The sequence below is a fragment of the Opisthocomus hoazin genome, chromosome 2, assembly GCF_030867145.1.
Source record: "Opisthocomus hoazin isolate bOpiHoa1 chromosome 2, bOpiHoa1.hap1, whole genome shotgun sequence".
Classification (NCBI taxonomy): Eukaryota; Metazoa; Chordata; class Aves; order Opisthocomiformes; family Opisthocomidae; genus Opisthocomus; species Opisthocomus hoazin.
Genome location: NC_134415.1, coordinates 38404436 through 38423562, shown reverse-complemented (window position 1 = coordinate 38423562; position 19127 = coordinate 38404436). Strand labels below are relative to the sequence as shown.

Sequence of the window (19127 nt, the reverse complement as noted above, 5' to 3'; positions counted from 1 at the left end):
AGATGAGGTAACCGACTTGAAACACTTTGCATATGAAAAAATAAAGCCTCCAAACATAAAGCAATTTTCTTTTCAAACACTAAAAGACATGCAAGTGAATGTAAAATGGGGATTGCTTCCAATCCCCAGGTTACATGGTTAGCAGCTTGTTTCAAATGTACATTCATTGTAACATCATTCTTTTCAATGGCAGGTGTAATACAAACGAGTTGCAATGCATTAAATAATACTCAGAAACATTTCCCAGAAATTAATCTTCGCACTGTCCCATGGAACTGCAAATGCAGGTCTGTGAGTTATAGCGACCCAAACACAAAACACATGGTATAAAAATGCAACAAAAAGGAAGGTAGTACCACAATGATCAGCCTTTATACATTTTATTTAATGTTTTAACATTACCCAAAATAGGTGTTTGCATACTAATAAATTACGTCCCAAGTGGCAGCACCATTCCTACCACCAGAACACTCTGCCACCAGCTGATGGCGAATGGAGGGATGCGTATGCTACAAGACACTGAATGAAGAAAACTGAGCTGGGCCAAGTTGCTGAAATCAGATCTGCAACATGCAAAGGAGGCCAGGCTTGCCATCTGAACCAGACACCATGAGGATAATTTCTGCAACTGACGGAGATTCGTTTTTTACAACAGCCTTCTGAGCACTTGGATATCTGCAAAGTGGCCTGTTACCGGCACAGAAATGCTTCTGTAAGGCATGACCATGTGTGGCCATCCACACTTCATGTGTGGGTCATGAACACATATAAACATACATACAATCAGAAATGGAAGCTCCAGCAAAAAGCATCCCAAGACCACCCTGGGGAGAAGAGTGAAATCAGGAAGCACATCTGGCTTACTTTGGTCAGCCTCTCCAGAAATTGTTGTCTCCTCCAGTCACTCTGGGGAGGGCTGGCAACTACAAGGGAAGCAGGTCAGGAAGAAAAGTGCCCCATGTTCTCCAGCTGAGAAATATCTGGGGCACCTTGTTTACTACAAACAGTCATGGGAGTTTAGGGATTTGCAAATCGTCCATGATTTTCAAGGCTTCAGACCTTGTCTGCTCGGAAATGCAATTTTATTTTCTTCAGCTAGCCTCTTGAAGCCCATCTGTTACTGCCAAGCAGAGCCAGACAAATATACGATAGCTATCTCCAAATAGTTCTTTCCCATTTGTCACCAAAGGAAAAACAGAAAAGGAAAAATAAAAATAAAAGCTTCTCTTTTGAACAGATTGGGATAAAAGAGCCCTTTCTTATTCAATGTGAAAGTCACAAAATGGTTTTAGCTCCAGGTAAAGTTCTGAGAGTGGCGCGACTAAATCTCCACTGACAACAATTAATAAAATGTGTCATCCATCTAGCCCAGCAGTTTACAATAAAAATAAATTAGGTCATTGACACAGTATTATGTGGCTGTAATATGAATGCGACTGGATACCACAGAGACTCCACGTAGTCTAAAGAAGAGATGCTAGACCCACTGGACAAACACGGTGGGTATCTGTCACCAATCCCTCCAGACGCACAGTAGAAAATCTCCTTATATTTTACAAGAATAATCTTGTGCCGCTGCCAAGCACTTAAAAGTTTCGCATATACACATCATGGAAGATTAATTGATGGAGGCGTGAGAGGGAAGGACATTAGAAAACAGGAAAAGGACTGAACACATCTTTCCATGCTTTCTGATCTTCAGTCTCACAGTGCATCCTATTGTTGAGCTATTTTACAATACAGGACTAAACTAGCAATGTTTATATTTTCTTGCCTTAATTTATTTACATAGGATCACAGCACCAGATTCAAATAGTGCATTTTTACATGAGAGAGCAAGTGAAGTTCCTGGTGATTTGCAGTCAAATGCCAATATTTGGTATATAGGTCCCACCCACTGTCCTGACAATTTCCAGATCATGAAACAATATTCTGCCTCCTGAAATTCTCTCTGTGCAATGAAACTCTCACATCTGGCTTCATCTGGACATGTTCTGAAAAGGCTTTATTTGCTCCTGACCTCCTCCGGTGGTCCCGCATGTCAAACAGCAGGGAAGTGACTCACAGGAAAAATAAAGCACTTGGGGGTCTTTTGGGTTAAGAGGCCATAGGAAGGTACGAGTACTGTGACTATTAGTAATGTTTCTGAATAAATTCTGGAAAGGCTAAATTGAGCTGTTCGCTCTGTTTCCCATCTGCCTGCAGAAGGCTTCTACTACAAAACAAATTATCAAGTCTCTCAGAAGAGGCCGTACACGTTGGGGCAGTGCAGCCAGCGACAGAGATGGTACCAAACCCTGGTGATGCTACTGAAACAAAAGACAAATGAGGTAGTTAAACGTTCCAAAGTGAACTCTTTGGAAGAAATGTTTGAAGCACAGAGCAGAGAAATGTCCCAAGCGACATTTGTTTTGTTTCTCATCTCAAAGTGATCACAGCCTAGAGGAGTTAGAAAAGAAGATGTACAGTAACCAGCTTCAGAGTCACCTTTGGAAAAGAAACGCAGCCCAGCTACGGAAGAGCCACTCAGCCTCTCTGCCTCGTGACCAGGCTAGGGAAGCTGCTGAGGACACCTCTGGTTGCCCAGAGAAGCTGTGGATGCCCCCTCCCTGGCAGTGTTCAAGGCCAGGCTGGATGGAGCTCTGAGCAACCTGGTCTAGTGGAAGATGTCCCTGCTCATGGCAGAGGGGCTGGAACCAGATGATCTTTAAGGTCCCTTCCAACCCAAACCATTCTATGATTCTATGATTCTATGATTCTATCACTGATCAGTTTGAAACAATAGGCCTCTTTGCAGAAGTCCTATATGCAAAAAGTTATCAAAAATGGATTTTTTTCACCTTAAAAAGGAAAAAAGATTGCTGACTCGTTCATAAGGCACGCTGCCTTCTCATGTAACACCCAGGTTTGACTGTCGCAGAAGCAGCTGGGGAGAGCTAGCTGCCAAATGGGATCACAGAAGAAACACAGAGCTTGTTTAAAACAAGACACTTTGGTGGCCTAATGCCAGTGGCACAGGCTAGATAGGGGAAGAACTATCATTATACATGCCAAAGTGAAGAACACCAACCCTCAAGGAAAAAATCCACCACTCTGTGATACCTCCAGATAAGACAGGCAATGAGAGGAAACACCAGTGAGTTAAAGTTTAGAATTAATGAACAAAGCCTCAGCTCTGTTGCACTTAAAATTGCCCTGTCCTGGCTGTTTGAAATACTCTATTTATTTCTGATTTTACTTGGATCCCTAAAGAATGTGGACAGCCACTTTTGTCAGTCCAGAAAACATCCAGTTGGAAGAGCTGGTACTATTTTCAACTGGAGTCGAGACATTTTCTCACTCACCGAGACCAGGCACCAATTTAAATGGAACTTAGAGACAAGCTCACAACAATTCAAGTGGTGTTTAACCAGCTATTTGCATGGTTTGCAATCACAGATGGTAGCTGTGTCTTAAGGGAAAGAGCATTACCAGCTCTCTAAATTTAGCTGCTCATGTACACAGTAATTCTGGGGAGTTTTCTAAGTCCTAAGGATTCCAGGATTTGAAACCCATGAAACTGTCCTGAAAATGGACGGTATCTTCCATTATCATCTTTGAAACCAAACTCCCCTTAAACAACATGATCGCTGTTCCTCACAAACACTCTGTGTAGAGCTGAGACTGCTCCAAGTGCCAAAATGTGCCATTGTTCACTGTTTTCCTCCAAGGAAATCAGCGGAGGGAAGGCAAGAGGCTGGCAGTGCTGCAGGGACTGTACGGTGCAATGAGAGATACGCAGCGCATAGGAAACTGGTGCAGGAGGCGAGCCTCACGTATTCTTGGGAACAGCAAGGGCAGGAGGTAGTGCAGGTACCCAGGGACGCAGTAAGGATGCGAGGGATGAGATACCACAGATGGCAATGGAGGTAAACCATGGGGGCAGGTGAATGTGAGGAGTGGGACAAGCACTGGTGACTGGGGTGGAGTAAAAAGAGTTTTGTCATACAGAGAAGAGATGGGATAGGTGAAGGGGAACAAAGAGGCAACTAGATCTAAGAGGGCTTCTCAAGCAGTCAGGTGAAGATGAGGGGCTTCTGCCTCCTCATCACATTGTATGCGATGCCTACCAACAGCTCAGGGCTACAGCTGACTGTTGTTGTTCTTGCATCCAGATTCAGATTTAAACATAAGCTAACTGGGTGGCAGCTGAGTAGTGATATCTCTGCTTATGGAGCAATGGACAAGATCCAGAGGAGAATGTCAGCCAGTGCTGGGGTCAGCTGCCTTATCTCAATCCAGCCTGATGCCCAACTGTCCAAGTACAGCTTCTTGCTCCCGGGCTAGGAGGTGGCTGCTGCCAACACCCTCCACAGCTCAGGCGGTGCTTGTTGCCTCCTAGCACGGGAAGGGAGAAGGTGTGCTCCAACTCTCACCCTCAGCTGTGTACCTAGTAACTGGAAGGAAGCTAGAGCAGCTTCCTACACACTCCTCAAAAGTCATTTGGACACAGGATTTGAGAGGTACGCTGATCTGCCTCTGCCCTTGGGGACCCTTAAAGAATCACCACGTGAACTACAGGAAAAGAGCTGAAGCAAAGGTCTTGGAGTCAACACCTGTCATGCGGAAAGGAAAGCATCAGTCCAGGTTGGAAGTCTCTAGGAACCACAAAGACACTTCGCCCCACAAATGCAACTTCTGGACCAGTTTGTCCATTTCAGAGCAACAGTCTTGCAGCAGCCTTGACCACCACAATGTCCAGGTTCAGACAAAGAGAAGCAGTGGAAGAGCAAGAGATGCTTTTCATCATGAAGAGGCAGCATAAGGATGGGATTATATCACCCATATGGCTGTTTTACAGGGCATTTCTATCTTATATTCTGTCATCATTGTAACAAAAGAGACTTTAAACAGTGAAAGAGGTGATGAATTATAACTCTTCCACTTACCTGTCCCTCAACACTGGCAAAAAAGTATGGGAATGGCAGACAAAGTCACGTTCACACCAGGGACTTTGTCAGCAGGGGTATATCAACAGGATACTCCTAATGCAAATGCACTGGCATCTGCAAAACTGCACCCTTGTCAGTCCAGCTTATTTTCAGCCCACCTCTGCACTCCAAAGCCTCCTCTACTGAAAGTGAATGCGTGCTGGCATAACTATATTTACTCAATTCATGCTAGCGTAACCCAAGCATTTACAGTAACGTTTTCACAGAAATCACATCTCGTTAGCTCCTTCCTGTGGGAAGGAGGCTGGGGAGAGAGCGATAAATTGGAAACATCTCCCAGTCTGCATAGAAAGAAAGTGAAAGGAGCCAAGAGACCAAAATATAACAAGATGCCTTTTGTATGTATATGCAATTGATGTGCATTTGCTCACTGAAGTAGAGCACAAGATCCTAGCAACAGCTACCTGTCCTTCTGATGCTAATGATCTCTGTATTTTAAAGGAGTGGTAAATGCTCGTTTCAATCCTCATTTTGGATTCTGATGAGAACAAGTGCTATGTACAATGGGAAGTAAAAACAAGAACATCTCTTTCAGGATGCAAACCCCATTCTTAGACCCTTCCGCTGAACACAGTTTGCCTAAGAGTCTGATGCTGAAAGGGAATTTTAATTCACTAGTATTGATTTACACTGACTTACCCCAGCTGAAGAATTTAAGGAACCTTATGAAGCATAAAAGGGAAAATAACTAGGGCAACTAACCTTTCAGCCCATAGCCCCGTGATCACTGTTTGTGTCGACAGCCCTCCATCAGTTGCTTTTTACCCTCCTGACCCTGGCTTGCCAGTGCTGGCAATTGTGCAAACGGACAGTGAACCGAAGCGGGAAATGAACCAAAGCTGAAAACAGATTTTCTTCTCCCCGTGCAGGTCCATGCAGCCATGTGAACACCGGCACCAGCACAGGGGAAAGGGCTGAACAAGATGGATGGGATGGGGTAGGGGTAGGAGGGTACTTCTTAGAGAACAGGTACTTCTGCTCCCCTAACTTGACCACGAAAGCACAGCCTTCAATGGGAAATGGCTGCTTGCCACTTCCTTTGAGCTTTCTAGGTGTTTTTTTACAACCAGTTATGGACATATTTACATTTATAATTGCAGTCATTATAAACAAAGCACAATAAATAAATGCAATATAAATGTAATCTGCAGAGGGTTTTTAGAATGCCACTGTAACTCGTTTTAATATTAATTTATTACATTTCCATAGATATAAAAAGAGAGCTATTTTCACATTTCTTTAATTTGCCAACTGTTCCTCAACAGTATGTGGATTCCATAGTAATTATTACAGCATTAGATGAAGATGTTAAAAAAATCTGCAAATTGACTATTCTTAATACTCTTTGCATACTACTATAACATCAGGATTCCAGCCATTAGCACCAATTAATTTGTTCAGAATTAAGTTGTAAAAGCCATATTGATCACAAAATAAAACTTCCCATAAAACCCAGGCGACAGGCAACATGTCCAATTATTCTGGTATAGAACCCAAATTTGATAGTTTAACAGGACTGGTTTAGAAATCAATATCCCACCTTACAGAATCCGAACAGCAAAGAATTCAGTGTCTTTTAATAATGTATTTCAGTGGTTTACCACCCACCTATGTCTTTAAAATTAGCATCTTACTTCTAGTTTGACCTTTGTTACTGTTATCTTCCAGTACCTAGATCCAAATCTTTGCCTGGCAGATTGAAAACCCGTCTTGCTCTCTTCAGGCAGGTACTCCTAACAGCAATCATGTAACTCTTTAGTTTTGTCTTTAATGACAGACTGCATTTCTTCAAGCTCATTCTACAAGGCAGGTTTTACAGAATCAAACAATTCTTGTATCACTTCTTCTTTTTTAGGTTTTGAAAATCTTTTTAAAAATTTCCATACAAGACTTGTATATGATGTCCAGTAGTGATCTCACCAGTCTCACCAGTACAAAAGATCTCTCCTCTGCTCAGATCTTCATTTTCCTGCTGATACATCAAAGAAGATTTTTTTTTCTGTTTTTTTTTTTTTGCTATAGCAGCATAATGAGAACTTACATGCAGCTAATTATCTCCCCTAACTCCCACCTCACTGTGGGAGAAGCACCTCTCAGGGCACAGTTTCTCCCACTTTATGCATGACCTAAATTCTTCATACTCGAAACAAGACCTTGTCCCTGGCTGAATGCAATAATTAGTTTGAATTCAAGCTACTTTCAAGTGATCCAGATCATTGTGCAGACCTGGCCTGCCAATATGATTTTATCAAGCCCCCACCTTCCTGTGACTGCAAACTTTCTCCTCAGTGATTTCTTTTTTCTCCTTGACAGCCTCTACAGGCATGGAAGAGCGCTGAGCTAAGGGCAGGGGATCAGCAGTCCTAATGAGAAACATCGCCACTTGTAAGAGATACCAACATAGCAATATATTTTGTTTGGTTAGTTGGTTTTCAATTTATTAATAACTTTAACTAGAAGAAAGTCTTACTGAAGTCTATATAAATCAACCATCTTTATCAATCAGACTTTTGAACTTGGACAGTATCAAGTTTACTTGGCAAGAACAGTTCTATATATAACCATGATGAGAAGCATTAGATAGATTACTGCCCTTTAAATTTTATGTATGGAGCTAGTTATCAGCTAGTCATTGTTTTCATCTGAAACGGGCAGGTTAGAGTTTATAAATACCCAGTTATTCTGTCTGTTCCCTCTTCTCACTGGTGAAACTAAAAGTTGTTCTTTAAAAAACAGAACAATAGAAATTTTTGTTCCTAAAATTGACCTTGAAAAGTGAACACCAGTGTTTTGGAGACTGAACTAAAAATTATTAAGAGCTACTGATTTTAAGTCTACTTCTTTCACAAATTCCATTTTCTCTGGAATCTGCTGTTCTATTAAAGTCTCTACTGAACATGGAAAAAATAATGCCAGAGCAGAGTCTACTTAAGGAAATCATCCCTACTCACATCACTTTGAGAAAAGCAAAGCCTTGCTCTTTCTGGTCTCTGTGCTTGACAAGAGAAGAACTGTCAATAGGATTAGGCTACTGGTTAATTCAGTCCAAGTACTTCTGGTATTTTTAAAAAAATAAAACTGATCAACAAATTGCAGATAAAAATTTCGTCTGGGCAGTAAAGTGTCCTGTTCACTCACATTCTTGGGGCAAACCAAAAGAAATTGATGTCACTGATTCAAGAATGACTGTGGGAAGAGACTGGTCATGTCTATGCTGAATCTTCTCAAGGAGAGTGTGTTGTCCCCTCCATCTCCATCCCTGCGCCCACTGGGATGCTCTGTGGGCAGGCAGGAGGCAGCGCACACCCAGCCTGCCAGAGCACGCCCTGTGGCATGCAGACCCACCGGGCCAGGTCCTACGAGCTTCAGAAAGCACCACCCACCCCGTCTGGGGTTGCTTACAGAAGGGTGAACCTGATATGAAGGGAGCCTCAGGCAGGGCAGATATACCTACAGAAATCAGTATTTGGAAGGAAGCGTTCATTGTAACTCCACTGGAAACACCCTACCTCTGCAGCAATACCTCCGTGTCACGGCTTTCTTCCAACAACCATACGTATCCCATGCCATTTTCACATCTGCCTGAGCTTTCTGTATTGTTTTCTTGTCTGTATCCTGGGCTTACATACTTTCTGAAGAGTATTTTACTTTGGACTTCCACCTTCCTAAAGCCCTGAGCACCAGCAATGACCCCTTCTTCTTTAACCTTAACATCCATACTGCCTCTTCAACTACAGAAGGTCTTCATACAGCCTGGTGTTTAACACTGCAGTTATACTAAGAAGTATAGCTGCAGTGTAAATTAGCTATACTATCCCTGCAAACCTGGGAAATAAGGATACTTATGACAATTTAAATTACCTTTGATCTCCCCTTTCCTCTAAGATTCAAGTCAGTTTTAGACAAGGGCTCCAGGGGCTTTGTACACCAAGTGCTGAGGCCAGTTTGTTTCTCAAGTGAGATCTGTTATCATGGGCATTTCCAAGCAAGGCCAAGAAGCAGGGCTGCTCTGCACTGAGAAGCTGCAGGTAGCTAAAATTTCTGGAATTTAGAAACAGCGTAATATACAGCTGGATCAGTAAGAAAATCCTTGCTATCCAACTCTTGACAGTCAGCGCCTGCGGGGGAAGGCAGGTAGATTTGGAGCAGCTTAGGAGTGGAGAGCAGACAAACGCGTCCACTGTCATGTAACAGAGGCAAAGGCAGAGCGACAGAAGTATGTGGTCACTGTATGGAAACCAAACGGCAACAAAAGCAAAATTTCCAAAGCGAAAGCAACAGAGAGATACATGATCGTAACTCCACAAGAGGGACAAATCCTGAGGTCCTGCCTCAGGTGAGCTTCCAGTGGGATTCTGCCTATATCTAGAAGGAGTAAAACCGCCTACAGATTTGGCCCAGTGTAAGATACCAAAAAAGATGCTTGAACTGATTTGCCCGGGGAAGGTAACGCCTGTGGATACCTCCACGGTCTCTCCACTCCAGTCATAATTTGACAATATTTGTGGCTTGATTGCATGTGTTCAGTGAGGCAGCCCTGCGCTTCCTACCCCAAGGCTGCAGGACGCGCGAGCGAGTCTCTGAGACGAGCCCTGGCATCCACCTCTTTCACGCATCACACGTTCACCATCTGCGTTCTCATCTTCGGCCACGCTGCTGCCCCTCGCCCAGGCTGCTGGGAGGTTTAGAAAGGCAGGTGTTTTCAGTCTCTGTGGGGTCTGGTTGCAGGGGCTTTGGAAGTTACAGTACCTTAGGCCAGTGTTGTCTGGGATTCAATATTGCATTAAGTGGTGACACATTGTGGGCAGGTGGGATCTATTATTGCATTATGGAGGCTGCTGCTTCCCTGAACAGGCTATGTTTTGTGTGTGAAGCGGGCCCACACCTGCTGGAGCTGGGACCTGGAAATGCGGAGGACGGAAGGCATGAGTCTGTGGTTTCCTGCCGTGAGGGGCAAGTGCCTGCGGTGGGGCATGCGCACGGGACTGCTCTCCGCTGAACGGCTGCGCTGTATGAAAGTGCCACCAACGTGAGGGTAGTGTTCTGTCTCCAGGGTTGAGGAGGAGAAAACGGAGGACGCCAGTCTTCTCAGGGGGCTGTACCTCGGGAGGGAGTGCTGAGAAGGCCTGTCCTCCTCCAACTGAAAAAGACCAAGAAGAGTGGAGGAAAAGGTGTCAGGCAAAGACTTGACTCGCCCCTGGTTTGTGATGCGCATGCTGCAGACATCTTCGCCGGCAGATGAAAAATGCTTTTGCCCTATGCGGGGCTTACCTACTTCTCTGTGTCTATGAATTCCCAGGGACCCTATGAGCACCATGGGAGCCTGCCGTTACAGGGGGCCTGCCACGCTCTCCCCGGCCACACGCAGATGTGAGTGACACCAGTAGTGTCGGGCTCTGCTACGCCCGGCCCCTCCTCCGGCTCTTCGGGCCACGCACCTCAACTCTCTGTTCCTCTGGCATCACTCATCTGGACATGTCATTAGGCCACTCATGCATCTTGCATATAGGTAACAGTCAAACTCTGAACACACTTGGAAACCACGTGTACAAGAAAAGGTGAAACACCTGGTGCTAAAATGATTATACGTATTTAAAAGTGAGGGATTCTCAGGGGCTCTATCAACAAGTCTTATTAAAATTCACCCCAGGGATCTGCAAAGGCAGCTTTGGGGACTGTTAGCAGACTTTCTTTTCCTCACACTTACACTGCTGGCCTCACGATACGCTTTTATATTGAGCACCTGCAGGGGGAGAGTTAATGCTTCCAGTTCTGGTAAGTGGAGGACAGGCAGCAGCTGGGAAGGCAGGCAGAGTAATTCTCCTTTCAGTGAGAAACTCCAAACACAGAGTCATGGGAGGACACGAAGAGAAGATGCACTCTTAGGTCCCTTTTCTGCTTCTGTGGTGCTGGGATGGCCAGGAGAAGGAGGAAAGTATACTCACAGAGGACAGCTTGTGCCAGGATGAGATCGCAGTCCCTACCTTCCCTTTATGCACTGAATGGAAGAGAGAGGCATCACAGGAATGACTTCAGATTCTTCACTCTGAAATTGCTAAGCCCTTCCTCCCCTTTCTACTTCTGCTATTAAACCAGTGCTTTCACAGGGGTCAGCAACCTCAGTTTCTGAAACCAGACCATTTTTCCTGGCATTACACTCTTCCTTTCAAATCCATTCTCTTCCTTGTGCTGCATTTCTTTTCAGAAAGTCTCTGCAGGTTTCAAAATGTAGTTGGGAAATGTGAAAATGCAATACCCTATTTTCTTAAGCCAAGAAGAAGCTCTCCTTAGCTTACTAGAGATGCTGCCCTTGCAAATGATATGAGAAAAAGAGCTGAACTTCATCCAGTCTCATCTCTTTCCTGTCACCTTCAATATCTTTGCAGTGCTTTGAGGCAGGTATCTTATCTTCACAAGCGTCTGAGAACTACTCAGCTTGTGGTGGGCATTAAATGTGAAAAGCATTTATTCGCAGTCCTAAATACTGCATGTCACTGCATAGATCAGACCCTCAGATAATGATAATGAAATGCTGTCACAGCGGCTCTAATTTCTCATAAAGACAACTGTCTCTTCATTGCATAGTTGGTGTAGAAATTCAGTCCTTGGGTGTACTGTCTATAGGCTGCACAACTAAGTATACTGGAATTCTTATTGTTACTTTTTGCTCCATGTTTGGGCTCAGCATATTTTATGATTTCCAATGTATACAGCATCCCAGTACGGTAAAGACTTCTCAGATCAAAAAGGAACACTCCAACTACCCAGATGGACCTCCTCTACAGCACAGGAGCAAGGACCTTGGCCAGGCCATGAAGGGTCAAATTGCAACACCCCACCAGCAAGCACACTTAGGTATTGCTGCCTCCTGGCTGACGCTGAGGTTACAGACACACCGCTTTTCTTCACTGGTGCTCTAATGCTTAAATAACACAGTCAGCACTGGAGGTGCTGCCCTCTTTTGTCCCTCTGCCCTGGGTAGCAATCAGGCTGGACCACCTTCCATCAGGCCTATCCTGCTCTGTTTGGACAGGAGCAGTATGACACTTCTCATGCAAAGTCCCAGAAAAAAGTGATGTTGATACAGCTCAATACATTTTAAAGAATTTAAAATGTAATTAGGAATTTCTATTGAGCTTAAGGTTTTGATTCTTATGACTTGTATATATGTAATGAGCCTACGTGACCATTACTTCTCTTACCCTATCACCCTTTTGCTGATCCTTTATTCCTAACACATGGATGGAGAGGGATCCTGAATCTAAAGGGTGTAAGGGATAGAGGCCAGCTCCACATACATCCTTCTCCACCAGCTGGCGGTGCTGGTGTCTCCCCTCTCATGTGGAAGGAAGTCGAAGGAGCTGAATGTCAAAGAATCGCATCATCTACAACAGGCAGCAAGCGTGTCTCAATGGCAATTACACTGAGTGAGGGGCAATGAGAGCCTGCCCTTCTTCTGCAAATGCCCATTTCTCATCACTGAGAAATGGTCCCTCAGCTACCCCCAGAGCAGGCCACAGACCATGCTGTAGAACGGAAAGGAACCCAAGATACATAGCACCTTTTCATATCTCATTTTCCCTGCTGCCTTCTGCCCCCAGCCTACCTCTGCTGCCCAGGGTTATAAACCTGAGAGCCTGCTGTGTTTTGCTTCTACCAGTTGCTCAATTATTTCAGCCCATCTTTTCTTCTTTCTGCCACAGAGCCAGTGAAGCTGTAATTTCTGTCCTCTCCTCCTGCTGTCTATACCCACTCTGGGAGTGACAAGGATTTTCCTCACCACTGCTCCAGGGTCTGGGGCCACAGAGGCCACCGGGCCCAAAATACAACCCACAAAAAGCCCTGCTCAGCTTTCAGTCCTCAGTGCAAATCAGAGTTCCTCTAGGTAACAGACCCGGGGCAACCCAGGGCTCTACACCACACGAACCAAAGAGGTGGCACAGATCACTCAAAATGCTAGAGCCCTGTCCTTGTTGTGAGGCAGCCCTCTCCAGTGTCTCTGCGTCCCTTTCCGAGGAGTAATAACCAACTCAAATCAATGGGGGAAGCGAATGGCATACTGGGGTTGCTGAAGATGTCACCCCTGACCAGCTGTGCTGCTCCCAAGGGTATCAGACCACTCACAACTATATCATCCCTCAGATGAGGCAATGATGAAGTTCAGGAGCATGGGGGCACCCGTGGGCTCAGCACCAGAACAGAGAATATTTTCTTGGCTCAGTGTGGGTCCCAGCTCAGTTTTTTACAGAAGAAAACCAGTGGCTATAGCTAAAGTTGAACTCCCATGTGAAGCTGGCCCAGGCAGCCTATGCCATGTGCTTCTGGCTGCCTCCTGTCTTATTAATGGAATTACTAACAGAGGTCTGCACGCTGAGCATCCTTGCGTGATCTCTCAGCAAAGACGCCAGCTGGGGGGTATGGCTGGGAGGGGCTCGTAAGCTCCACAGCTGCTGCCATCTCAGAGTCAAGATGTGGACAACTTTAGATAAGTCCATTTGTGGCATTCACCTGACTGTGGGAGGCTGCCTGTGGGAGAAAAGAGGCCTAATACAGCACCAAGGGAGATTTTTTTAAGAGTGATTCTAACTATGCAGCTGAGTCGGTAAGGAAATGCACGAGCACCTCTTCACATTGGGACCTTTTCTAAAAGATGAATTCCTGGCTCTGGGAAATGGGACTGTAAGACTCAGTGTAAGCAAAATGCTCTCTGAACTCTCCAGAATATATCCAAGAATAGCTAAGGAAGAGTTAATATGCTCTCCCACTACGCTTCATTTTTCTTGTTTTTTTTAGATGCAGCATCATTTGCACAGGCATGTTTTAGGCAGGCAAGTCTCAAAACATTTTGCACAATGCCAATTGCACTAGCAGCAAGAGAGATTCAGAGTCAAGAAATACGGATGTGTACAACTAGAAGTAACTGCTAAAACTCATCAATGTATGAACATTTCTATTTCTTTCCAACACAGAAGACAGCAGTAAGTTGCCATCTCTGTCAAGTGGCAGTGCGTTTACTCAGCATATTTAAGAACTTGACAGATTTTTAAATTATATTGCTGGGTGTGGATATAAATGATTTCCAACAATAACAGCAATCATATGTCAGGATTAATATGTAAACAGAAATGCACATTTAGTCTTTTTTTCCACTCATTTTTAGCTATTTCTATAGTTTTATCTGCACATTAGTGCATAAAAATAAGCAGAGATTTATTAGTACATTCCTGAAATGCATACATTAAAGTAACCCTAGAGAGCTCTGTTAAACAGCCTGCTGGGTGCTCAGTGCTGCACTGAGCGGTGCACAGACAGAAGGGCTTGAACAGGATATAGTTTCATGACAGACCTGTTCTCCCTCTTTACCAGGGCTTCCCATGAGGTCTACGCTCCACTGCAGCTGTCTTCTTGTCAGCTGAAACTGGAAGATATCTAATATGTGAGAATACTTGGGTCAGAAATTCCCCCAGGCTATTCAGAGCCTCCTCTGTACTTGACTTTCCCCACAGCAGCATCCCTTCATACTGTGCTCCCTCTTACACCCACACAGTTTCACAAGGACACCACCACCCCTCACACTTGTACCAGAACATCTTTCTTCCAACAGATTAATACATTTGAACAAACACCTGAGCTCTAAATGAGGGTAACTTGAGGGACTACAGGCTGGTCAGTCTGGAAAGGGCCTGGAGCAAATCCTCCTGGAAGCCATTTCCAAACATAAGAAAGACAAGGAGGTAACTGAGAGCAGTAAGCATGGATATATGAAGGGGGAATCATGCCTGATGAACCTGATAGCTTTCTGTGATGAGATGACTGGGTGGGAGGTTGTTTACCTTGAATTTAGTAAGGTTTTTGACACTGTCTCCCATAACATCCTCATAGACAAAATGATGAAATATGGTCTAGATAAGTAGACAGTGAGTTGGGCTGAAAACTGGCTGAGCTGCTGGGCTCAAAGCATTGTGCTTAAGGGCACAAAGAACAGCAGGAGGCCAGTCACTGGTGGTGTAGCCCAGGGGCCGATACTGGGGCCACTACTGTTTAACAAGTTCATTAATGACCTGGATGATGGGACAGAGTGTACCCTCAGCAGGTTCACAGGTAATACAAAACTGAGAGGAGTGGCTGACATACCAGAAGGTGACGCTGATATTCAGAGGTGCCTGGACAGGCTGGTGAAATGGGCAAAAAGGAATTTCACAAAGTTCAGCAAAGTGAAGGGCAAAGTCCTGCACCTGGGGAGGAACGTATACACTGGGGGCCAACTGTCTGGAAAGCAGTTTGACAGAGAAGCACCTGGAGGTTCTGGTGGACGTCAAGCTGAATACGAGCTAGCAAGGTGGCTTTGTGGCAAAAAGGGCCAACAGCCTCCTGGGCTGTGTTAGGAGGAGTGCTGCCAGCAGGTTGAGGGAGGTGGTCCTTCCCCTCTGCTGAGCACTGGTGAGGCCATGCCTGGAGTGTTGTGCCCAGCTCTGGGCTGCCCAATACAAGAGAGACATGGGCATACTGGAGATAGTCCAATGAAGGGTCGCAAAGACAGTGAAGGGATGCAGCACCTCTCATTTGAGGAAAGGCTGAGAGAGCTGGGACTGTTTAGTCTGGAGAAGAGAAGGCTGAGGGGGAATTTCATCAACATTTATAAATACCTGATGGGAAAAAGAAGCTGGATCCAGACTCTTCTTAGTGGTGCCCAATGAAAGGACAAGAAGAAATAGACAGAAATGAAAATACAGGAAATTCCACTTAAACATAAGAAAAAGGTTTTTTTACCATAAGGGTGATTCAACACTGGAAGAGGTTACCTAGAGAGGTTGTGGAGTCTCTGTCCTCAGAGTTATTCTGATTGGACACCGTCCTGAGCAACCTGGTCTAGTTGAGCCGTCTTGGAGCAAAGGATGGGACTAGATGACCTCCAGAGGTCCCTTCCAACCTCAACCTCAACCATGTTGTGATTCTATCATAATCCATAATCCTGTCTTTTTGCCAGTAACAAATAATGGCTTATATATTGGAGCTAGAGAATGGAGGAATAGAAGAAAGCATTAGAGCAGGAATTACCCATTTGCTCTTAGTTTGTACACGGCTGACACCAATGGATGTTCACCAGTTTTCAAGAGAGCAGAATCAGGTCCCAAATTGGTACAATAAGGCCTATGATAGTCATGATAGTTCTGCATTTAGTGGCATTTTTACCTATCTTAAAGGCTCAGGTCGTATTCAAAGACAAGGAAGATTTACTGACATGCAAACTATCTAATCACAGTTTGATACGAACCCAGAGGAAGCCCAAGCCTGAACTGCAGGAAACATCTGTCATTGCTAGTGATGCCTTCAGTATTTTCATTAGTTAAGCCCTTGGTCAACTTCTTATTAGTGTCCCAACCAACTGTCCCTCCATCTCTGTTGTACCTAAGGGGAACAGGCTTCTGCTTTCCTTTGGGCACCAAGTCATTTTTCCTTTGAGAGTTAGCAGCTGGTTTTGTGACAGCAAACAGAAAAATATGAATGTCACTTCAAAACCGTGTATATAGAGGCACCTGAAGGATCCAGACATCAAAGTAAGCTCACAACTAAATCCTGGCCAGCCAGAGAAATCCAGTGTTGGTCTTACCATGTACGAAGCTAGGCCCAGGCGTAACTAGAGGGTATTTCAGAACATACAAGCAAAGAAATGCACAGTCTGCTGGAGAACCAAGGTTGTCTAATATAGTGATCACCCACAATTCCATTATCTTTGTTTAGTGACAGGAAATGAATTTACCTTTTTTGTCTGCTTTTTAATTATCACTGTGCAGTGACAAGCACCCTTCATACTGCATCATACCCAACTCCTCCAGTCATTTCACGTAGCAGTTATTACTTGCTACAGCCAAGAAGGCACCTCTAGCCTTCTTTAGCAACACTAAGTATGTGAAGTGTTCCTGCTGGTTCTTACAGCTGGTTATTCAGACACAGACCTTTCCAACTCTGCCAATCTTGCCTATGCAATCTCTAGATATCTGGGGCATTTAACATACCGGTTTTATGCAGCAAACACCTCCACTCAGGAACCTTGCAACTGGATGCAGTCTCCATGAGAAGAAGCATGTACTGCTACTATTGCATGCTCAGCAGGACAGACCCACAAGTGCCTGCTGTCAGTATTTCTAGCCTTCCTGTAAATGTTCCAGCCTCATACACCTGAGCAAGGAACACCTTGCCTGGAAGGAAAGGATTTGGTTTGATTCTTTTTATATAGTTTCTTGTATCATTCATGTTTTGCTGCCAAAACTAACAGTCCTTTTTTTCTTGTACCTCTTTGGGGTCCAGAGAAGAGAAGAATCTGGAGAAGGCCTGAGCGGAAGAACGTTCTTTGAACATACTCCTGTCCAGTGAACACCCTCTTAGAGAATAAGCTCAGGAGGGAATGGGAGATGGAGTTACCATCTTCCAGAGCAGATCAAGCAGACTGCTCAAGTGCCTGCTATAGGAAGGTATCACTGTGTGCATGACCCGAAACTCGCCTGCTCTTTGCTGCACTTACAGATCCCACGTGCATGAGAGATCTTCATTAATACACAAATATAAAAAAGCCCTCAGGAGAACAATGTTACTGTCTCTTGCAGTGAACACTCTGGCACAGCCTTCTTCTGAATGTCTGAGAAATGATCAGATATGACAGAGGAACTCTGAGCCTAACAGTATATCATGTTTTTCCAGGTAATCTAGTAAATTACCTCCAGTTGAAAACTGAACTTCTTTATGTCTTAAGAGGACCACAGAAAATAAGCAAAACCAAAAGAAAAAAAGCCCTCTACAACTATCTGGAAAAAACACAGTACATAAACAACATTTCTGGGAGTAAATACCTGGTAATAACAATGCCAGTCACTGAAGTAGGGTTGACAGGATATGTGTGCTGGTTACCCTGAGCTTTTTATTAGGTAAGATTAATTTCACAGAGTTATTTTATGATTTGCATTGCTGCAGGCCTGCCCAGTGCTGATGTGTGATTAGATTGGAGGGCATTCTCTTGCCATACACTGCTGTTGATGCTGACAAACTGTGTGGAGAAGATTTGCTAGCGACAGCACCATACAACTAAGCAGTTATTAACAAAACATTGTGGGAGAGCAGTAATAGAACTGATTAAAGATACCCACAACCAGAACTGTGCTCTACTCTTGTGCTTGTAGCAAGATGGCTGAAAGATTCTGATAATAGCATGTCCTTCTTAGGGGACAACATTACTAGCTAAAGGGAGCACTTCTAAGGCGTTCAGAACATTTGCAAGCACTGTCGGAAAGAGTTTCACAAGACCATCCATGCTTGGAATCACAGACGTCTCCAATATAGCTGAGGTTTCCTAAGATGATGACTTTGCTGCGCTAGCCAACAAGATACAGACCAAGGGATCTTACCTGTCTCTGAGGACCAGTAGGTTCAGATTCTCGTCTCCTTTGTCGGATAGCTGGTGCTGAATGTAGGGGGGAGTGGGCTGGACTTCCTGTCTGCTGTTCGTGTTTACTGTCAGATACTGTTTGAGAAGGTCCTTCATGTCTGTGGGAACTGTCCTCCTCAGTCACAGGCTGCATACCCCGACTTCGCCCATCATGTGTCTTCGGCCTGACTGCAGCATCTGCCCCCAAACGCCTTCTCTCCTCACCCTCTTCAATAGGTCTTAGCTCCTCAGGCTCCTCATCCGTGGTTCCAGAGGTGCTTGGCTCAGCACCTGGGTGAAAGTCCTTCAGCTCTGTCTCCTTATCAATGATAACCCACTCTTTGCTATCAAAGTCCTCCTCCTCTGCGAGTGGCACTGAGCGGAAAGCATTGCTGAGGGCTTCATGTTCCACTGAAGCAGACACATCCATCCTACCACTTGCCTGCCGGTCAGCCTGGCCAGTATCAATGGACAGCATCTGGGCTGGCTGGGAGGAGCACACAAGCCGTGATGGAGAGCCAGGTAAATCCATTCGAGATCTAAAAACAGAGCATGAAGCCATTAAAAACACATCAGGTTTGTGGTTAAAGTCAGGGATCATCAGAGCTGAGAGAAAACCTGTATAGTCCTTCTCACTCGTTTCTCGGTATGCTTCAGAAACAGAGGCTTAAGCAAAAATATTTCTTTAGAACCTACAACAGCATAAACATGTTCCC

General features: G+C 44.7%; 1 protein-coding gene across 7 annotated transcripts in view; it reads right to left on the bottom strand.

Moving 5' to 3' along the window:
- TTBK1 (tau tubulin kinase 1) overlaps nucleotides 1-19127 on the bottom strand; it is a 121181-nt gene that overhangs the window by 14776 nt on the left and 87278 nt on the right. For all 7 annotated transcript variants that reach the window (XM_075413232.1, XM_075413233.1, XM_075413234.1 and 4 more), the window contains one exon: nucleotides 18392-18950. In XM_075413232.1, coding sequence (XP_075269347.1) covers nucleotides 18392-18950 — 559 coding nt within the window. The remainder of the gene's footprint in view (nucleotides 1-18391; nucleotides 18951-19127) is intronic.